The 20,160-nt window shown below is 39.6% G+C and overlaps 1 protein-coding gene across 1 annotated transcript in view; it reads left to right on the top strand.

Moving 5' to 3' along the window:
* Positions 1-20,160, top strand: part of cep290 (centrosomal protein 290) — a 51,719-nt gene that overhangs the window by 14,163 nt on the left and 17,396 nt on the right. Inside the window, exons 4-22 of the mRNA XM_063197763.1 lie at positions 1,580-1,626; positions 2,554-2,697; positions 3,510-3,563; positions 7,852-7,998; positions 8,879-9,061; positions 9,965-10,054; positions 11,169-11,291; positions 13,333-13,456; positions 13,554-13,726; positions 13,841-14,003; positions 14,342-14,442; positions 14,594-14,660; positions 15,105-15,187; positions 15,275-15,359; positions 15,669-15,802; positions 16,590-16,754; positions 18,755-18,904; positions 19,117-19,232; positions 19,663-19,765. Of these exons, the coding sequence (XP_063053833.1) occupies positions 1,580-1,626; positions 2,554-2,697; positions 3,510-3,563; positions 7,852-7,998; positions 8,879-9,061; positions 9,965-10,054; positions 11,169-11,291; positions 13,333-13,456; positions 13,554-13,726; positions 13,841-14,003; positions 14,342-14,442; positions 14,594-14,660; positions 15,105-15,187; positions 15,275-15,359; positions 15,669-15,802; positions 16,590-16,754; positions 18,755-18,904; positions 19,117-19,232; positions 19,663-19,765 (2,252 nt within the window). The remainder of the gene's footprint in view (positions 1-1,579; positions 1,627-2,553; positions 2,698-3,509; positions 3,564-7,851; positions 7,999-8,878; positions 9,062-9,964; positions 10,055-11,168; positions 11,292-13,332; positions 13,457-13,553; positions 13,727-13,840; positions 14,004-14,341; positions 14,443-14,593; positions 14,661-15,104; positions 15,188-15,274; positions 15,360-15,668; positions 15,803-16,589; positions 16,755-18,754; positions 18,905-19,116; positions 19,233-19,662; positions 19,766-20,160) is intronic.

Below are 20,160 nucleotides of genomic sequence, written 5' to 3'. Positions count from 1 at the left end.
GTTCTTCTGGCATATAGTGCTTGGCAAAGAAGAACGTTTTTGACCTTTTTGTGACCTTGACCTTTGACCCAATCACTCCCAAAAAGTAATCGGTTGTTCCTTGGGTCATGACCAATCATCCCACTAAATGTCATAAAAATCGGCTCAATTTACGTTTTGACCTTTTCGTGACCTTGACCTTGACCTTTGACCCAATCACTCCCAAAAAGTAATTGATTGTTCCCTGGGTCATGACCAATCATCCCACTAAATTTCATAAAAATCGGCTCAATTTACGTTTTTGACCTTTTCGTGACCTTGGCCTGGACCTTTGACCTTTGACCCAATCACTCCCAAAAAGTAATCGATTGTTCCTTGGGTCATGACCAATCATCCCACTAAATTTCATAAAAATCGGCTCAATGTACGTTTTTGACCTTTTCGTGACCTTGACCTTGACCTTTGACCCAATCACTCCCAAAAACTAATCGATTCTTCCTTGGGTCATGACCAATCATCCCACAAAATTTCATAAAAATCGGCTCAGTTTTGACTGAGTTAGACGAAGTACAAACAAACAAACAGACAAACAAACAGACATATTCACAAATAAATACACGGCGGGCAAAACATAACCTTCTGGCGAAGGTAAAAACAGCTTTGTGTAGGTTTGGGTTGGAGATGGTGGTGAGGACATTAAAGATAAAGTTATGTATATTTACACATACAACCATGCTTTTAGATAGTTTGCGATGAATAGTTGAAAGTAGAATGTGGACACAAGGTTCTGATCAGTTACTGTGTTTCTGTGGTGTCTGGAGGTATTAGTGTCATTTCACGTGAAATCAGATACTTTAGGCCCTGCATGTGCATGAATCTTGCACCAATACTAATATAGGGGAAACAGACTATGACATTCTTAATTAAGATTGCACAAGTCACTAAGAGATGGTTTTGATATTGTTTGAAAGCTCTTTTCTGGATTTACCATAGATTGTATATTAGACAGCATGGAATACAACAATCATCAGAGTATGAATTATGAGATATAAAAGCATTACAAATTGAATATCAAAAAAGCTGTATATTTGTAATGTGTTTTGGGGCTTTTGTGGTTTTATTCATAGGAATGTGAATATTATGATGGGAAGTGAGTGGAGAGATGGGGCAGGGTTGGGACATGACCCATGTCGAACTCAAAACCTGGATCCCCATGGGCATGCAAGCCCATATGTGTGGGGCTTAGCCTGCTGCGCCACATAACAAACAAAAAACAAAGTTGGGCTTAGTTAGGATGCAAGTTAGGCTTAGTTTATTCCTTTACCCTGGGTCTCCAACTAACATATGGTAATATTCTTCATTCATGTCTTCTGGGACATACGTAAGTGCACTACACTAGGTATTATTGACATGGAAACCCCCAAATTTAATTGTATACAATCTTTGGTTCACTTTTATCAAGCTGCCGATATCGCAGCATTTCCAGATCATCATAAATACTAGAAGAAAGTAGCAAATGTGAATGTGAATGATGTCGAGCATGAATATGTGAAACATGGTTCTAACAGTGATCATTTCCGTGTTTTGTTTTTGTACTCAGAGAATGCATTTCAATCAAAACTGTCAAAATTGGAGAGTGAACTGGAGGTAAGAATTTGATCACCACAGCCACTATTTTAACTGCTTGTAAGGGACTTTTTTTAATCACAAAACTGAAAAACCAGCGATATGAAACGTGGTGGGGATGTACAGTATATCCCATCTGTGTTACATGAATCTCCAATATTGTTTCCTTGTAGGGCTGGGCAATATGACGATATATATCGTTATCGTGATATAAAAGTGTATATCGTGACCTTTCTCCTATATCGTTTATATCGTGATAGTAATTTTATCAATTTTATATAATTGAATATCATTTAATTACATTTCATGTTGTCACAATACACACTATAAGTTAATGTAACTGTAAAAATAAGAATAAAAAGATCCATTTTAAAGAGTGGTTGTTTTGCGACATGAAAAAATAAAGAGCAAATAAAGAGAATAACTGAAAACGTTTGTAATTGTGCTATATTGTGATATATATCGTTATCGTGATATAAAGTAATCCATATCGTGATATTGTATTTTTTCCATATTGCCCAGCCCTATTTCCTTGTACAAGCAGTAAATATTTTTTCTCTAAAATGTCATCTAAATGTTATTTAAATGTAATCTATAATCACTCAATATTGCTTTTTTACATGGTGTATATTATGTGGAAATGTGTTTGTGAAAGTCACTTCATTTAGACTATCTCTGTTGGAGGCCGTTCTAGTAGAGTAGACCTAAGGAGATTACAAAAGTACCGTAATCCTATTAAGGCTTCTGTTCTGTCTGCTCCACAAAAACACCCCCACTACAATCGTATACACACACACACACACACACACGTATGTACTAAGATAAATTACTTCTGATGCATGCCCATTGACAAATAATGACCGCGTATGTTCAGGACTTTCAAAGTGTTTGTGTTAATAATGGTGCAGACGTTGTTGGTGATGAATTATTTTGTCTCTCGTCCTCCAGCTGGTTAATCGCTCGGGTACGGGGAGAGATACTCGTTTCCTTCGAGACGAGATCGGCCAGTTGGAGAGTCATCTGGACAGCAAGGAAAAGGAGCTGGTTCAACTGGAGAAAGAGATGATGAAAGAAAGAAAGTCGAATGAGGAGGTAAGTACTACCCCAGTCTTTCAGGTCTTCACAGAACGACACACACAGGTCTTGACCATAACTTTTTCTTAGTCGCTGGCCACTGTAGCTAGTGGTTTTCCCCCACTAGTCACTAACCACACAGCCTTTCTACTCGCCACAGTTTTGTTATCAGTTCTTTCTTTACCGTGATACTCTTTGTCTAAGTCGAAGTATGTCTAAGTACAGGTATACACAATTCTTCAGGGATAGGGCTGTGTAAAATATCACTGGTTTGGTGTGCAATACTATTGGTTGCTTTGTGTGTCCTGTGTAATACTGAGGGTTGTGTGTAATATCAATCTCTGTCTGTTGGTCTGTGGGTGTGTGGATGAATGTGAGCTAGGCTAGGCTATGTTTACATGTGTCTTGTTTAGGATATACTTTATGTTTCTTGTTTCTGTCTGTGGTCCTTAAGTCTTGTCTGCTTCGCTGATGCACACAATGGCTCTTGTGTAGAGACAACAAAGGCTCATCTCACCTCATCTCAACTTACAGTACCTTAGTTAAATAATATCAGGGTCAATACTCAATATTTCCCAATAAACATAGCCAACCTGTATGCAGGAAGTACATGTTGTTCTCTTATTCAGGCTACCTTTTTATCTGCACATGCATAGCTTGATTTGTGTTCTCTTTTATTGTAAGTCGGCTATTATAAAAGCATCTGCTTTCATGCAACATAATGTAACCCGATATTACATTTCTTGGTCTGACTGCTGTACTGTATATATATACAGTGCGTCTGTCTTTTGTATGTGTTCATGTCATGTCTGTTTCTTTATTTTACACAGCTGTTGGCCAGAGCAGAGGAGAGTGAGGACAAAAACAGGAAACTGAGAAGGGAGGTATGTACAGGATCAGAGAGTTGAATCATTCTCAAATTCAAATTCTCAACATTCAAAATAATCAACATTTGGGTACATTTCAAAAATATGATGAAGCTTTATAATATAGAGAAAGCACTTCCATGAGTCCATCACGGAAAACTTCTGTGACCAGAGGCACGGAACACTTCTGTGACAAAGGGCTCGGAATTTGATCAAAATCCGTGAAAGGTCTCAAAGGTCCGTGTCCATTCCATGGAATTCTAAGAGATCATGTTGCAGCCCTTACTTCCCGATGCTGTTTCCTCATTCTGTGTTCCCATGGGGATTATTATTATCCTCTTCCTCAAAACTTGCACATTGATTTATAAAAATTACAACAAAAAACTAGCCGACTGAGTGACGTCACGTCAATTTAAAGTCAACGAGGCAGAATACAGCTAGCGCGTGCATGCTACCCGGAACCGTCAGATTTCATGGCAAAAAGTGACAAGTTGGGGGGTAAGTGGGCTCACTTGTTGTGTACATGCAAAAAATATATATTTTTCTCAAACTTTCAGGAGTGCTCTTTTTCGCTGTTAGTGTTCGACTGTCTGACCATCATTGGGCAACGAGAGATAAATGTCAAAAAGATGACAGGTCTGTTCCCTCAAAGCAATAGAGCAATGAGGTGACGGGGTAGATCAATTCGCCAAAAAACTATGTGTCAGTAAAGAAATGCAAGCTGCGTTATTTTTTCCAGTAACAGGAAAATGATCAGGAATGAAATGCCTACGTTGTTTCAATGATTAGGTGAATTATCTGCCTATGAAAAAAAGTTTTCAACTTTGAGGGGCGGAGACTTCCCATTGACTGTGCATTATGTGACGTCACCCCCAGTCTTTTTTATTTTCGTTATTTTTTAAGATCAACGTGCAACTTTTCAGCGTGGCAACAGCCAGAATATTGCTTTACATATTGTCAGGAGGTCATATTAGAAAAATCAAGTTGCCACTCGAGAGTGAGAACGAAACTCATTTTCTAAAGGAGCTACGAAATCTAGCCCACCGTCTACATGCAGAGTCAGACAAAACTATGTAAACCAGATATGCTGTATGTACTTTTGGATATTGGTTAACAGTCTGAACATGTTTTTTTTGTTCTTTGCTTTTAAAGAATAACACAATTCACCAGTTGGTGTTGCATAGTATTTACATTTCAAGTGTACTTAAAAAGGTGGGGTTACAGGTATGACATCACGTTGGGGGAACTCCCCCAGGATTCTAAGGTTCTACATAGACTCCTATGAGCCTGCGGAACCCCCAACGTGATGTCATAATAGTACATTTTCTTAAAATGGTTAACCTGCAACCCCACCTTTAATGTTCTACTCCTTTGACATGGGTGGTTAATTGGAACACAACCGTCACATTTGACTGAAACAAACACCATAAAGGTAGCATGTAGTATTTTTTAGTAGTTTATTTCCTGAATGCATGCTGTTCATTCACTGTTACTTTTTTCACAAATACTTACCATCACCATCAAATTCTGGCACAACCACCAAAAATGTTGGTAATTACTAAGAAAAGAACACTTTTCGTACATTAAAAGGTTGATCTTCTCGATGTCCGCCATTATGAATTTCCAGTAATAGATTTTTTTAATCTGCAAAACATACTGTACTTTGGTCATACTAATAAATATTAGTTAATTCATTAGTAAATATTCATGAAAAGGTACACTTTGGGAATGGTCAACAAAGTTGCAATGAGCAGCATAGTTGCAATACCAACTCTGGTCACAATCCAACATACTCTACCTTTAAAGGAGAAATCCTGCCAATTTCAACATGCAATTGTATTGCTCACGTTAGCCTTGACTTGACAGTGAAGACACATCTTGACATTTTGAGTATGTTAAAGGGGCACAAGGTAGGATGACATTATTTGCGCTGTGCCCGTGGCATTACTGTCTCAAAATCTACACCGTAATGAAAAAAATGCTGTTCAAATAAACTCACTGTGAGACTGTTTTTCATCACGGAATGCCAGCAGTTGATACAAATCTGAATACGGTATGTAAAGCGATGTTTCAAATGAAAAGTGTTTCTCACGACACTCGTTCGGTCCGACGCTGTCAAAAGTTGCATGTGGGGTTTTCTGACAGCGGAAGGTGGAAGTGGTCGTGATAGCCACCGTTCACCTACTAATGACTCGCATAAGCATAGGCTGACTCGGGACCGTGGTTAATTAAACTTTTAATCCTACCTGCCCCTTTAAGATGTTTTAAAAAAAAATGTATGCAAACTAGATTGCATTCTCATAGAAAATGCTGGAAGCGGGCTTGCCTTCTGGGGCAGAGCTGAGCAGTTTTATTTTTTGATATCTCTATACCTAAATTAAAAACAAACTACTATTGATAAAACAAAGCTAAAAGAAATGTTGGAAAAATCCATCCACCCAGTCAAAAGTTATGAGCCAAACAATTCAGCCATCTTGGATTCAGCCATCTTGAAAGTGTTGTAGCTCCGTGTTTTGGGGATATACTAAATGACATACATGCTATTTTAAGTTGGCTAAGGAACACTGCATATGATATAATTTTGAAAATCAACATGGGTCCGAGGTGGATTCGAACTCACAACCTCCATATCTCTAATCCATCACCTTTGCCATTGATACTAAATGACATGCATGGTATTTTAAGTTGGCTAAGGAACACTGCATATGATATAATTTTGAAAATCAACATGGGTCCGGGTGGGATTTGAACACCCAACCTCCATATTGCTAATCCAGCACCTTTACCATTGAGCCAAGCAGCTGCCTGTCAAGAGCATTCCAGCAAGACAGTATCACATTGCATTGAAGAGCTGAACAATAGACTTCTAGAACGGTAGTGCAGCTGCTCGTTAAGAATAGAATGTTGAGAGAAAGTGACAGTTGAGATAGGACCCTGTATCAGCACCTGTTCTGATTGACTGTATGGCAGTTAGTATTGTGCTCTAAGGTGCTGTTTCCACGTAGCAGGATATTTTTTTTAGCAGGGTATTTTTTTCTCCTGCTACGTGGAAACGCAACATGTGGATAAAAAAAATCCTCCATTGTAACAAATGCGTTTCAGACCCCTAAACAGGATATTTTTTTCTCCTGCTATTTTTTTCTCCTGCACCTGGATTTTTAAATATCTGCTACGTGGAAACGGAAGGCCAAAACCAATGCAAAACCAATACAAGCAGGAGAAAAAAATATCCACATATAAAAATATCCAGCTACGTGGAAACGGCACCTGGCAGAGGGCAGAATCTAGTTCTAGTTTTTAGATCGCTGCTGTTAAAAAACGAAAAAGAATTGGCACATGTCCTTCGCACAGATTGGAGTCATACGTGTGATCTTTCTAAGGGCTTCTGCACATAGGCTCCGACAAAGTGCTGAGCACTGCTCCGCAAAAGTTAGATTCCATTGTTTTCAATAGAACCCCGCACACTGGCGCCGATGTCCGCGGACATTCGCGGATGTCGGATAGCAATTAGAGACGAGTTCTATTTTGTCGGCGCCGCCCATTGACTCTCAATGCTATGTTCGTGTGAAATTGGGTTTGGGGGTCCAAATTACGTCAGAAGCGAAAGTGCGCCGCAGTGCTGTCGGAGCCAATGTGCGGCCGGTCTAACAGTCCTTGAATTAAGTTTACGGATAAGTTAACGGATCAGTCACAAATGGACCTCTTGTTGCAGACGACCTGACCTCTTCAGAGAGACATTTCAAAAATGAATAGGACCCAGCCATTGGGGTTTTTTACACACCTGCCATTTAAAAAGTAATGGGAGTTGGGACATGATATTTTCACCGTGAGGAGTCATTTTCTAGAGCTCGCTAACAAAGCGTCAACGAAACATCTAGGTGAAAGTGTTGATGTTTTATGAACGAAAAAGCCTCCTACACTCTGATCTGTAGAGTGACGGAACACTCTCTCCTGAAGGTTCTACCATTGTTTTCAATCGGGACTCAACCTTGCACAAAATCGCCAAAAACGGAAAAAAGACAAGAGACACGGGCTCGCTATATCAGAACAAATGATCTCCAAGCCGAGCCGGTCGTTTTAGTGTTTGAACGGTTTCTCTATCTCGAAAGGCCTAGGAGGAGATCTGCACAAGAGAAGCAACAAACAAAGCAAGCAAGCATAAACGTACGATTACTATAAGCAGGACTTGATTAATACACCATGCCCCCGTTAGTATGGCCACACATTTCATTTTTTTTGCACTATGCTATTGTATAACAGTAAAATAGTTGTGTGTGTGAAATTATGTCTGCATACTTTCCACCAGAACGACCAGCTCCACCAGGATGTGGAGTTTTACCGCCGGGAATTGGACCAGAGGGTGCCCGCCCAGTCCAGGGAAGAGAACATCGAGGCCCAGAAACGTCTCAACCTCACCAGTCGCCAACTGGGCCAGTACATGGAGGACCTCCAGGTAACATTTTAGAACCGACTTTTGAACTATATCCAAAGCACTCTCTTTTGAGACAAGGTAGTTGAAGTATCGGGGTAAAATAAAGGGTTTTTAATACTTCAACTACCTTGACTCAAAGGAGAGTGCTTTGGATATAGTTCAAAAGTCTGTCAAGCCCTAAAAGGAATAACCAGATGCACCCCTTCAACCTGGAGAAAAGACTATAGATTGCTCGCTATTCTTTCCTTTTGCAACATTTAAGAACCCTTGCCTGACACATGGACATCACTTCTCTTCATCCATTTTCATCCTGCATTTAGTGATGGCAAATATTTGTTTTGTTCCTGAGCGATACGACCTTGCAATTTGATTATGCAATTCTGAAACAAAGTAATCTTACGGTTACTTAAAAGGGAATCAATTGGGCAAACCAAAAGTAACTTTGACCTCCACCTGACGAAGACCATACAGGTTGAAATGTTGTGCCACCTTTTCATTTATTAAATCACAACAAGGGAGCTTTTGTGGTGTGTGGATATGTTTTCCTTTTTTCAACTACGTTCTCTTGATGTCCTGCACCCACAGCAAGTGCTTTTTTGTGATGTGCGCGGACCTCACAACCTTTTGACTGTAAACAATACTCTCTCATGTCTGTAAGCCATTTAAGATGAAAGCATCAGCTAAGTGTAATGAAATGCAATCCAGTGTGTTCTTTTCAGCATGTATATTTCCTCTTCGCCCCTTCTTCTTTGATCTTACTGGCAGGCATGCAAACACCACGCCATGGATTGTTGATTGTTTTTTTTGTTTTTTTTTTAACAAAATTTTTTAACTTGTAAACAAAAACTTAAATACAGTACTTGTATTTTAATTTCCCGGTATGCTTATGTATTCTTCACAGAGGGCCGAAGATGAAATTGTTCAGCTAAAGGTTCAAAATCAGCTGATGCAGCAAAACCTCGAGGAGTCAGTAAGAGAGATGGAAAATATGACTGATGAGTATAACAAGATGAAAATCATAGTTCAGCAATCAGACTCCATCATGGACCAGCTGCGGAAAGACAGAGACCATGCCAAGGCCCAGGTGATGCCCCTTGCACATTAACTTGTAGACACCATTTTTAATATCTCATGTTGGTCAGACTAACTGGGTGTCCATCGGACATTGCATTTCTGGAAAAATTCTCAAGGAAAGTATGAATCCTTTGCCTTTTAGGACTTTTTAGTGCTTCATTTGTTCTTTTTAATGTTCTGTGGTCTGCTGTTATTTTTCTTCACTGTGTGTGCTGAATGTGTGTTACTGTGTGTGTACACCAAAAACTACCAAAGTGACTAGAGTAACAAAGTCATTATTTCTCAATTGTGGGCCAATGGGCACCAAATCGGGGGACCAATGCGAATTGACTGGCGGCGAAGCAAACTGGACGACCTGAGCGATTTTCAGAAGTAAAAAGTCAATTGATGTTATAATATGTAATGAGCTTGTGATGCGTGAAGAATATCAAGTCGAGAGCGAATGCAGTGAATTCTTCAATGAACTTGGCTACATTTTCACTTTGGTAATTTCTGGTGTATATGTACATGTGATGGAGTGACCATCACTAGGGTTGTGGGTGTGTTCTGACTAAGATGCCAACGAGCCTGGCTCTTTGGTGTAGCGGTCAGAGCCCCAGTTGACTACCCCATAAGGTCCGGGTTCAAGTCCCGGCTGGGCAACTCTACTCCCCTTCGCTACAGTACACTGCTGTTATATCCTGCTTCTTGTCCATGACCTGTTTTTTTTTCATGTTTTTTTTATATATAAGCTACTGTACAAGGACAACCAGCAAGTGTCCTTGAATGTTTTGAAAGGCGCTTCTAAATAAGAATTGTTGTTGTTGTTGTTGTTGTTATTATTATTTTAAGTCCTACCCCACTGCTTACACAGACCAATAATGCATTACTCAACCTCCACGTCTCTATGTGCAACTGTAAAATATTGCTGTAGGTGAAGGAGCTGATGGAGCAGATCCAGAGGAGGACTGAAGAAGATGATCCAGTCATGGCAGCCGTCACCTCAAAAGTGGAGGAGTGGAAGGTGCTCCATTCTTTTCTTTAAGATATCTTTTGGCTTTGGGAAGGAAACAAGTGTGGAGAGAGAGAGAGAAGGGAAAGGATTGGATAAACAACGTTTCGGACTATCCGTCCTTCATCACAGTGCAGTGGTTGCACTGTGATGAAGGACGGATAGTCGAAACGTTGGGAGCATCAACCAGTGTTGTGGACCTTTACTTTCCTTTCATTTGTCTTATGTTTGGTCCAGCGCCTGTGTTACTGATACAGCGCGCATTCTCTGACTTTTTGAAAGGATTGGATGAAGACATCAGGTTGGATTCGAAGCAGGGTCCTGGGATTTATGGGTACAATGCCTTAGCCATCTGAGCCACAGCACCCCCGAATGTCTTCTGTTCTATCAGCATTTGTTTGGTAGTCAGACATTCGAACACCTTCAAGATTAAAACATTTTGACCTGGAGCCTTAGCGGCCCATAACTTCACTGTTAAAGGGACACTGTGTGAGATTTTTAGTTGTTTATTTCCAGAATTCATGCTACCCATTCAATAATGTTACCTTTTTCATGAATACTTATCACCACCATCAAATTCTAAGTATTCATTATGACTGGAAAAAATAAATGTTTCATACATGAAAAGGGGGATCTTCTCCATGGTCCGCCATTTTGAATTTCCAGAAATAGCCATTTTTAGCTGCAAAAATGACTGTACTTGGGCCATACTATAAAATATTCATTTATTACTTAGTAAACTTTCATGAAAAGATAAAATTTGGCCGTAGACCACTCATTTTCAATGAGCAGCATAGTTGCAATACCTTTATTGACCATTTCCTGCACAGTGTCCCTTTAAACATAAAATTTTGATTCACAGCATATCCACTATTAAGTCAAACTACAGAAACGGATATTTTTCCTGGCTTTACTGTAGCGTATGGATGGCCAGGCCAGGCTAGATGACAGTGCATGTTTTTAATAGATCTGCAATGTTGGGTCACCTGATTTGTGCATCTGGTCGTGGTATTTGCAAGTGGTACTCTCTTGTTGAATCTACAATGCTCGTCACAAATGTTCTTACGTTTTTTTTAAGTTTCATGTTGAATTTATTCTAATTTGGTTGTTTTCTCTGCCTCCTCAGATATTGCTGTCAGAGAAAGACAACGAGGTCCTTAAATACCAACAGATGAACCGAGAGCTGAGGGAGAAGTTGAAAGCAGCACTATTAGATGCTGATAAAAACAACTTACTGACTCTCCAACAGGTCTGTTCGTACATTTACAAACCTTTTTAGATAAAATTTCCTTTCATTTTTTTCTGAAGAACTTTTCAATGTTTGTCTTCATTAGCACTGTGCTAGTGTTTGCCGCTGGTAATGGATTTTTATACAAAAGTAGAAAGTAGCAGAGAAGAGTACTGGAGAGTATGAGTAGAGTAGAGGCACTGTATTGATCTTACTTTATTTAGGAAAACAGGTAACGCGTCAATGCTCTTGCCTTTTTTAACTAATTTGTCTTGCTTGTTTGACTTGTCTTGCTCTCCGGTTTTGCCTTTGCCACACACATCTCTGTAGATATTTTGTTCGGACATCATTGTCTGGAAATGGACATTCACATGGTAGCCACTACCACATGACTTATTTGGCATGTGTTAAATCAATGATATGTTAGGCATGTACTCACACATTTCTTGTTCACTGTCAATAAGGCCTTTTTATTTACATAAGGGTTATAAATAATAATAAATAATAATGCATTTTATTTAAAAGCGCCTTTCAAAACACTCAAGGACACTGTACAGAGAGAAACAAAAATAAAACAAGACACATAAACAGAATTTTAAACAAAAATAAATAAATATATATATATGAAATAAAATAAAATAAAATAAAATAAAAAATAAAATAAAACAGAGTTTAAGAATCATAAAGAATAGGCTATCTGAAACAGATGAGTTTTGGTCTGGATTTGAACAGGGGCACAGAGTCAATATTGCGGATGTCAGGGGGAAGGGCATTCCACAGCTGAGGAGCAGAGCAGCTAAAAGCTCTATTCCCCATGGTATTAAGACGGGCAGAGGGGACAGAGAGGAGAATGGAGGAAGAGGAACGGAGGGGGCGGGAGGGAACAGCAATGTGAATAAGATTAGATAGATAAGGGGGGGCAAGATTGTGGATAGCCTTGAAGGTGTGGAGAAGTATTTTAAAATGAATTCTATATTTGATAGGGAGCCAGTGGAGATGTTGCAGTGCAGGGGTAATATGGTGACAGGAAGGGGTTTTAGTAATGATGCGGGCAGCTGAGTTCTGGACCAGTTGGAGCTTGTGGAGAGATTTTTGAGGGAGACCAAAGAGGAGAGAATTACAGTAATCAATGCGGGAGGTGACAAGACTGTGTACAAGAATGGAGGTAGAATGGGAAGTGAGAGAGGGGCGGAGACGGTTAATGTTGCATAGGTGGAAATAAGGACCTATTAGGGCCTTAACACATGTCTTCTAAGTCACTTACATGGTCGTTAGACATGTATTAGTGGCTAACGTGGACCCTATTCTAAATTGTTACCCAAATGGTGGGACACTGCAGGAAATGGTCAAAAAAGGTACTGCAACTATGCTGCTCATTGAAAATGTGTTGTCTAAGGCCAAATTTGATCTTTTCATGAAAGTTTACTAAGTAATAAATTAATATTTTATAGTATGGCCCAAGTACAGTCATTTTTGCAGCTAAAAATGGCTATTTCTGGACATGCAAAATGGCGGACCATGGAGAAGATCCATGTATGAAAAATGTATTTTTTCCAGTCATAATGAATACTTAGAATTTGATGGTGGTGATAAGTATTCATGAAAAAGATAACATTATTGAATGGGTAGCATGACTTCTGGAAATAAACAACTAAAAATCTCACACAGTGTCCCTTTAATAATACAAAAATACCCCAATCTCAGCATTAGATCACAGTTTTCACAGGAAAGTTTATTACATTTCCAGGGCAATTCCCTTTTTTTGGCCTGGTTAATTGTTGGAATTCATTTCATAAAGATGCTGGAAGGTTCATAAGGTGCATACATTTGAGACCGTATCGAAGCAGTGCTAGGTATTGTGCTGGTGAAACGACCGATCATATTATTTTCTCATTAGCTTTTCCTACTTCATCATATTTCTGAGCTGTGTTCTGTCATTATGACAAGCAGTTAGTTCATCTTTTCGAGCTTCATGTAGCAGGACATTTTTATTGTTTGTTTTTTTTTCAATTTTAGATTATGATTGGTAATTTGAGTTGTTCTTGTGATTTATTTACTGCAGGCTGTTCAAGAACGGGATAATCAAATCAAGCTGCTGAGTGAACAAGTGGAGCAGTACACAAACGAAATGGAGAAAAACACAAAACTGATTGAAGAACTGAAGAAACCCCAGAGGAAAGAAAGAGGTATAATCAATTATTCTTGCTGTTGTTGTTGTAATACTGTTTTCAAAACTATCCATATATGTGTAAACCGCGTCTAATATGCTTTGAAATTCAACAGGTCACCTGGCAACAACACAGCTGCAGAAGATTGAGGAGCTCCAAGCTAAAGTTAATTCAGCTGAGAGGAGGGCAGCAGAGGCTGAGCACATAGCAGAATTAGCTGAAAAAGATGCCAGACTGAAAGACAAGGAGTTTAGTGACATCCTAACTCGCATAAGAGTATACGAATCAGTAAGTTGAGAAATTCAAGAATTTTACGTGTCATTCACAGAGTAATTCTCAGTAGTCAGTAGGATACCAAATTACCTCTAAATCTTTGTCATTCTTTGCCACATTTTATTTCAGGGCGCAGATGGCTTAGAAGCTGCTATCGCTGAAATCAAACAATGCAAAAACCAGATTAGGATTCGAGATGATGAGACGGAGGCTCTGACTAGGGAGATCAATAACCTGGAGCTGAAAATGAATGACTTACTGGACCTGAACGAGGTCTTGAGAGACAGACTTGGTCAGTTTAATGTTTTTCATCTTACCTTTTTTTCTGGGAAGAATTGTATGTCATTCATCCATTTTATGACAGAAAACGTAACACAGTACTGTAAATGGACATTTATCTCTATACAAACCGTGGGAAATAATATATTTTTTAATTTATGGTTACCCAAGCAATTCTGACTTCGCTGCCTACGCCTACGATATGTGATCTCAGAATGGCAGAGCAAGCTTTTTATGTCAAGCTTTTTTTATGTCCTGCTGTGCTTGCAGGAGGAAGCTCTATGTGAACGTAGCTACATCTAGAAGATAAACAACACGTCTTTAATTTGATATTTGTCTGAATCCATGCAGGTCTAAGCCAAGAGGAGGAAGTGGATTTGACTGAATTTCGAAGGTCAAAGGTTTTAAAACAAAGGCAGTACAAATCAGAAAATCAAGTTTTGTTAAAGGAGGTAATTTAAACTTTATTATTGTGCATGACCAACACGTTTTTTTTTCATTAATTGTCAGTATTAATTGTCATTTTGTCATTTTAACAGCCCAATGTAATTTTGTAAAACATTTTTTAAAAAATGATGCGATTGATTATGTTTCCGCTCACAGATCGAGAGACTAGAAGATGAAAGACTTGAACTGAAACAACAGCTACGGGCCATGGCAAAGGAGAGAGGTAAGATGAGATGGAGGGGCCATGTTGTCAGTGAAAGTATATTTTATTGACCATCACATGTCCAACAACTCCTCGAGACACCCAACTGTTGGGTTGGTCCATCTCTGCCATAACGCACGCACACGCACACGCACACGCACACACACACACACACACACACACACACACACACACACACACACACACACACACACACACACACACACACACACACACACACACACACACACACACACGTATGAAATGTGCACCATTCATAAATATAAAATACAATGGACTTGCGTTTTCAACAACAGAGACCTCCGGCATATCTTTTTTTACGTTGAGTAATGAAATGCAATCAGTCATGGGCAACCTGGATTTGTTAGTTAATATTTATGAGTGTATGTGGGATTAATGTGTTCTGTGTTATGCATATATGTGTTATGTGTATGTTTTACTCAGGAATGCCTGAAAGCAGTGAGCGTATTTATGTGCAACAAGAGCGTGCAGTGGCATCCAAAGAGGACGAGCATCTTAAAAAAAGGGTATGTGTCAGTTGTGTCTGTTTCCAGATACAGTGTGTCTGAATATATCCGCATGTATTGATTGTCTGTTTTGTTATTCCTCCCCAGAATGAACATCTCTTGAATGAACTGAATAAGAAACAAATGCAACTTGAGCTGAAAGAAAATGAATCGAGTGATTTTAAGTCGAAATGTAAGTTGTCTACCTAGTGTTAAAAATCTATTTGAATTTTAAAATGGGCTATTCCTATTAGTTGAAACGGCCCCAACACTATGGTCGTCATTATTTTTTAATCCATATTTAATATATCTTGAAAACTTGCTTTTTAGTCCAACCATTTCTACATTTGCTATTACAGTCAAACCAAGATTTGATTTGATGGTAATAATTAAATATGGAAGAATGTTTTGGGATGGGTTTTTTTTTTACCATGATGTCCAGAGTCTGTTTCAAGTGATATGTCACATACAGCATATGAAATGATTGTGACTTTCTTCACAGTGAAGGAAATCCAAAATGAAAATAAACATCTGGAACAAGGTATAAAAGAGATTTTGGATGCTCTTAAGGACACCCAACAGAGTTCTCTCTCCGCAGTAGGAATTAGCGTGCCCAGCTTGGAGAGACTTGTGACTGTAAGTCTTTTGTGATTGAGAGTGTGGACGTTTACCATTTTGTGATGTTTCATTTTACACACTGTCCCAGTTGATCTGGATGATGGGCCACATGTAAGCTGTTATATGCAACCCCATTACCCACTTAGTACTGCGATTAACAGGTAAGTTGGATATGACCTCTGCTGACCTTAACAGGTCAAAGGTAATCTATGACACTGTTTGCTATACATGGGTTGACGGTGTTTGTAAACACGATGTTGTGAGGAGGGGCAAGACACTGGCAGCCGACCACGTGAGCTTATTTTTTGACCGACAGCGGTTTCCAACAATCAGAGGTTGAGTTGTGCGCAGCTAGGCTCGCGCCGTCAGGGGAAAGCAAAAATATAGAACCCATGTACTACAATTCAACATGAATACAATACATGGCGAGCAATACTGTAGTTTTTCCCTCCCTGTAGTCATGTTGAATATTGAATGGTAAAAGCAAAGCTCAGCAGGGATATCGAACTTATCTCCGCATCTTCAAATAACAGTCATGATATGTACTAATTATAGTAGAGATGTCTTGCCTTCATCTCAAAGTGCATGACTTTTGTGTTAATTTGCAGTGCTACTACTTGTTTGAGACTACACTGTGTAAAAGGTGATAGAGAATGTATAGCTACCATTTGTCAGTTTCCCCTATACCTGTAGCATTGCACTTCCTCACTGCTAAATCAGTGTAATGATGGTGATTAAATGCTATTTACCTGTACACTAAATAAGGACAATATAATATAATATATTCACATGTGTATTCTTAAAGGCAATAGAAATGAAAAACGCAGAACAGTCAAATGGACACAGCCTGCACCTTAAGAAGGATGTTGACTACCTTACCACCCAGAACAACGACCTCAGACAGGTGATGAAAAGTATGAGAGAAGACATGGAGCACACACTGAGAGAACTGGCAAGGGCCAATGAAAAGGTATTTCATTTGACAAATCAAACCCCTTCCTCTCTTTCCTCTCTGACTTCTTCAGGCACAAATTTTACCACAGGCAGTTTTACTGCGGTACTTCCCTCACAAAAAGCTACTGAAGCTCTCATCAACAATTATGGCACAAGCCTGATTTGCACGGGATAAATATTACCTATGGACCACTGGTAATTCGCAATTAACTCCGCACCTCTGTGTTACCTTATTAATTTACAACTCCAAAGTCTTACAACTAATATAAGGGTAGCCAGAACTGAAGGGCGATCTTCTGTACTTATCCTACTTGATGTATCTGCTGCCTTAGATACAGTCAACCACAGCATTCTCTTAAGGAAGAGGTTTTCTTATATGGGGCCAAGCAGCGAAGCTGGCGAAGGCCCCTAGTGTTTTAGTTCCCTCATTGACTCCAGTCAAAATTCTTCTCCCTCTGCAAGTCTATGGCAGCCCATAGAACCGTACATAGGAAAGTTGTGAAAATTGGCACACATATTCGAGGCAGCATCAACATTACCCGCAGCGATTTATAGGTCCCCAGCCCCAACGCTCTAGCGCCACCAGCAGGTCAAAGTTGCAGGTACATTTCTGCTTGTAACTTTTGAACCGCTGGTCCAATTTTCAAAAATGTGGTATCCCTGGAATCCTTGGCCCAGGACAAATCCGAGAATTAGTGATGATATTATACCCTGCGTGTATAGTTTTCCCGCAATTTTGAATTTTGTAAAATTCAATAAAAATGCTATTTTTTTCGCACTTTTTGATCAATTCGCCCGAAACTTGGTACATAGTATCTCTGGACTGAGCTTCATATGTTGTCTCAAGGAATAGGGGATATCTTATATCGTTTGGCCGTGACAACCAATCAAAATTGTCGTAAAAGTAGCTGAACAGGAAGTAAGGTCATATCTCAGCAACCGTTTTTCGAATTAGGCTAGGATTCTTTACACACACAGAAGTCTATCCCATGACCCACCACAAAAAAAATCAAATCCCCAGCTCAAACTCTGTAGCGCCACCAGCAGGTCAAAATTTTAGCTACATTTTTGCCTGTATCTTTTGAACCCTACTCCCAATTTTCAAAATATTGGTACACAGGTTATCTTCACACCATGTTGCACCCAGGTATGGATTTTCGTAACGATTGAAAAAACTATCAGCTCACAGCAGCCATTCAAAATTGTGGAAAGAATGGAGGGATTTTTTTCTCATCTCTCTGTCTCCTCTGCTCCCCTTGCGCACGTTCACTGACACCATTCTCGGCAGGGGGTCAAGCCCCACTGCCCCAGCCCCTGCACACCACCCCCCACCCCCTCCTCACACACACACAGACAGACAGAGGGAGAGGGAGAGGGAGAGGGAGGGGGGAGAGGGAGAGGGAGAGGGACAGAGAGGGAAGAAGGGAGGGAGGGAGGGAGAGGGAGGGGGGAGAGGAAAGAATTTTGAACACCTCTTGTCGTTTGCCAGTGACAGCCAATCAAAATTGTCATAAAGGTGGCAAAACAGGAAGTGAGGTCATATCTCAGCAACTTTTAGTCAATTTCTGTTAGGATTTTTTGCACACATTCTAGTCCATCCCATGACCTCGCACAAAACAATTCATACCCCAAGCTCTCTAGCGCCACCAACAGATAACAGGAAGTGAGCTCATATCTCGGCAGCTCTTCAACGGATTCAAACTAAACTTGGTTTATGTGATCACACTCTCGTCCAAGGAATGCACACCAACATTGGCGAGATTTGGACCAAAGGGGGCGCTGCAGTTCCTTCTGTTGCCGTGGCGGCTCTGGCAAGTTTACTGCTTGGCCCCGCATTGCTGCTTGCAGCTATATTTCCTTCTGAAGTTTAGTGTGTGTGTGTCTTATTGGACCGTAATTATGGTAGTTTTATAGTTCTTATATATTGGCCAACTTTTTGTAAAAAAAAAAAAAAAGTTTTTTTCAGTTATTTGAAAAAATAATTTAATTTTGCCTTCATCTGCCTTCATTTTGTAGGTTATGCATTTGGAAAGTGAATTACAAATGTTGGGAAGATCCCGGGACGACCAAGAGGCTTTCAAAGCCTTGAACATGCCCAACACATTGACACCATCCAGCATGGATATAGTCAGCTCTCTGAATGACTATGTTGTGCAACTTTTGCAGGTTTGTACACGCACGCATGCATGCACGCACACATGCACACATACACATACACACACACACACACACACACACACACACAAGCACGCAATATACCGTGCACTACAAATTCATGATTAGGCATTCGAAATGTACACACTTTGTTATTCTGATGTATTTTTGTACTGCTTGTTATATTTAGAAATGTTTCATGTGTTTTTCAACTTTTTTTCTAGGACACTAAAGATAAAGAAGACGCTTGTAGTCAACTCCAGATGGCCTTAAAAGAGTATAGGCGGAAAATTGCTGTGATCCGTCATCAGCAAGGTCTTCTGTATGAACAATACCAAAGGTTTGTTTCATGGGAGTTTTGGAAAAAAGGGAGGATATCTAAGTTTTCGGAAATAAGGGAGGATGTTTAATAAGAAAAGGCGGGGCTCCAGGAGTGTTCTGGAGAATCTGTGTGCATAGCACACAATGAATTTTGTATCGAGCCAACCCAGCCTTTGTCACTTCTTTCACTGTTTGATTTTTTTTTTTTACCTGTAATCTGTCTTTTTACCTTTTCATCCATCAGAGGATACCTTCTTTTCATTAACAACACAATCCGTTCAGAATCAGATCAGTTCTACCTAAATTTGTTCATTTGATTTAAGTTAAACCAGTTCATTTGAATTAAACACACTTAGGGCAGGCTCAAACTGCACTACTATCGGCCCGATTCTCTGCAAACGTTAAAAGATTACAAGTGTGCACTGACTTGTAGCTATTCTCTATCCCAGTGACCGAGACTCATGGCAGATGGAAAGAGATGCGCTAAAGGAGGTGAAAAATAAGCTGGAGGAGCAACGACTGAAGGACGAGGTGAAACTGAAGGAGTTTCATGTGAGTAGTTTATTTCCAGATTAATTCTATGATTCAATTATATGATTCATTTTATTATTAATTAAGTCATTTTGCCTAAAAGGTGCACTGTGTAATATTTTTAGCTGTTTCTTTCCAGAATTAATATTCTTCATCGTCATCCTTCATAAGGATTGATTGAAGTAGTGGTAGCAGCAGGAATAGTAGTATGTAATGCCAGTGTAGCGCCACTACTCTGGGGAAGGTATAGTGGGCTATAGGAAGTATAGCATTTATACAAGGAGAATATTCTTGGGCCTCGGTAGGTTCGCTACTGGAGAAGTAGTAATTTGACATAAAACAGAGTCAGTATACATTATATAAGTAAAAAAAAAAACAATAATTTATTAAATAGTAATGAAGGGTAGGGAGAGTTG

The sequence above is a fragment of the Engraulis encrasicolus genome, chromosome 4 (genome assembly GCF_034702125.1).
Source record: "Engraulis encrasicolus isolate BLACKSEA-1 chromosome 4, IST_EnEncr_1.0, whole genome shotgun sequence".
Lineage (NCBI taxonomy): Eukaryota > Metazoa > Chordata > Actinopteri > Clupeiformes > Engraulidae > Engraulis > Engraulis encrasicolus.
This window is presented reverse-complemented; position numbering and strand designations above follow the sequence as displayed.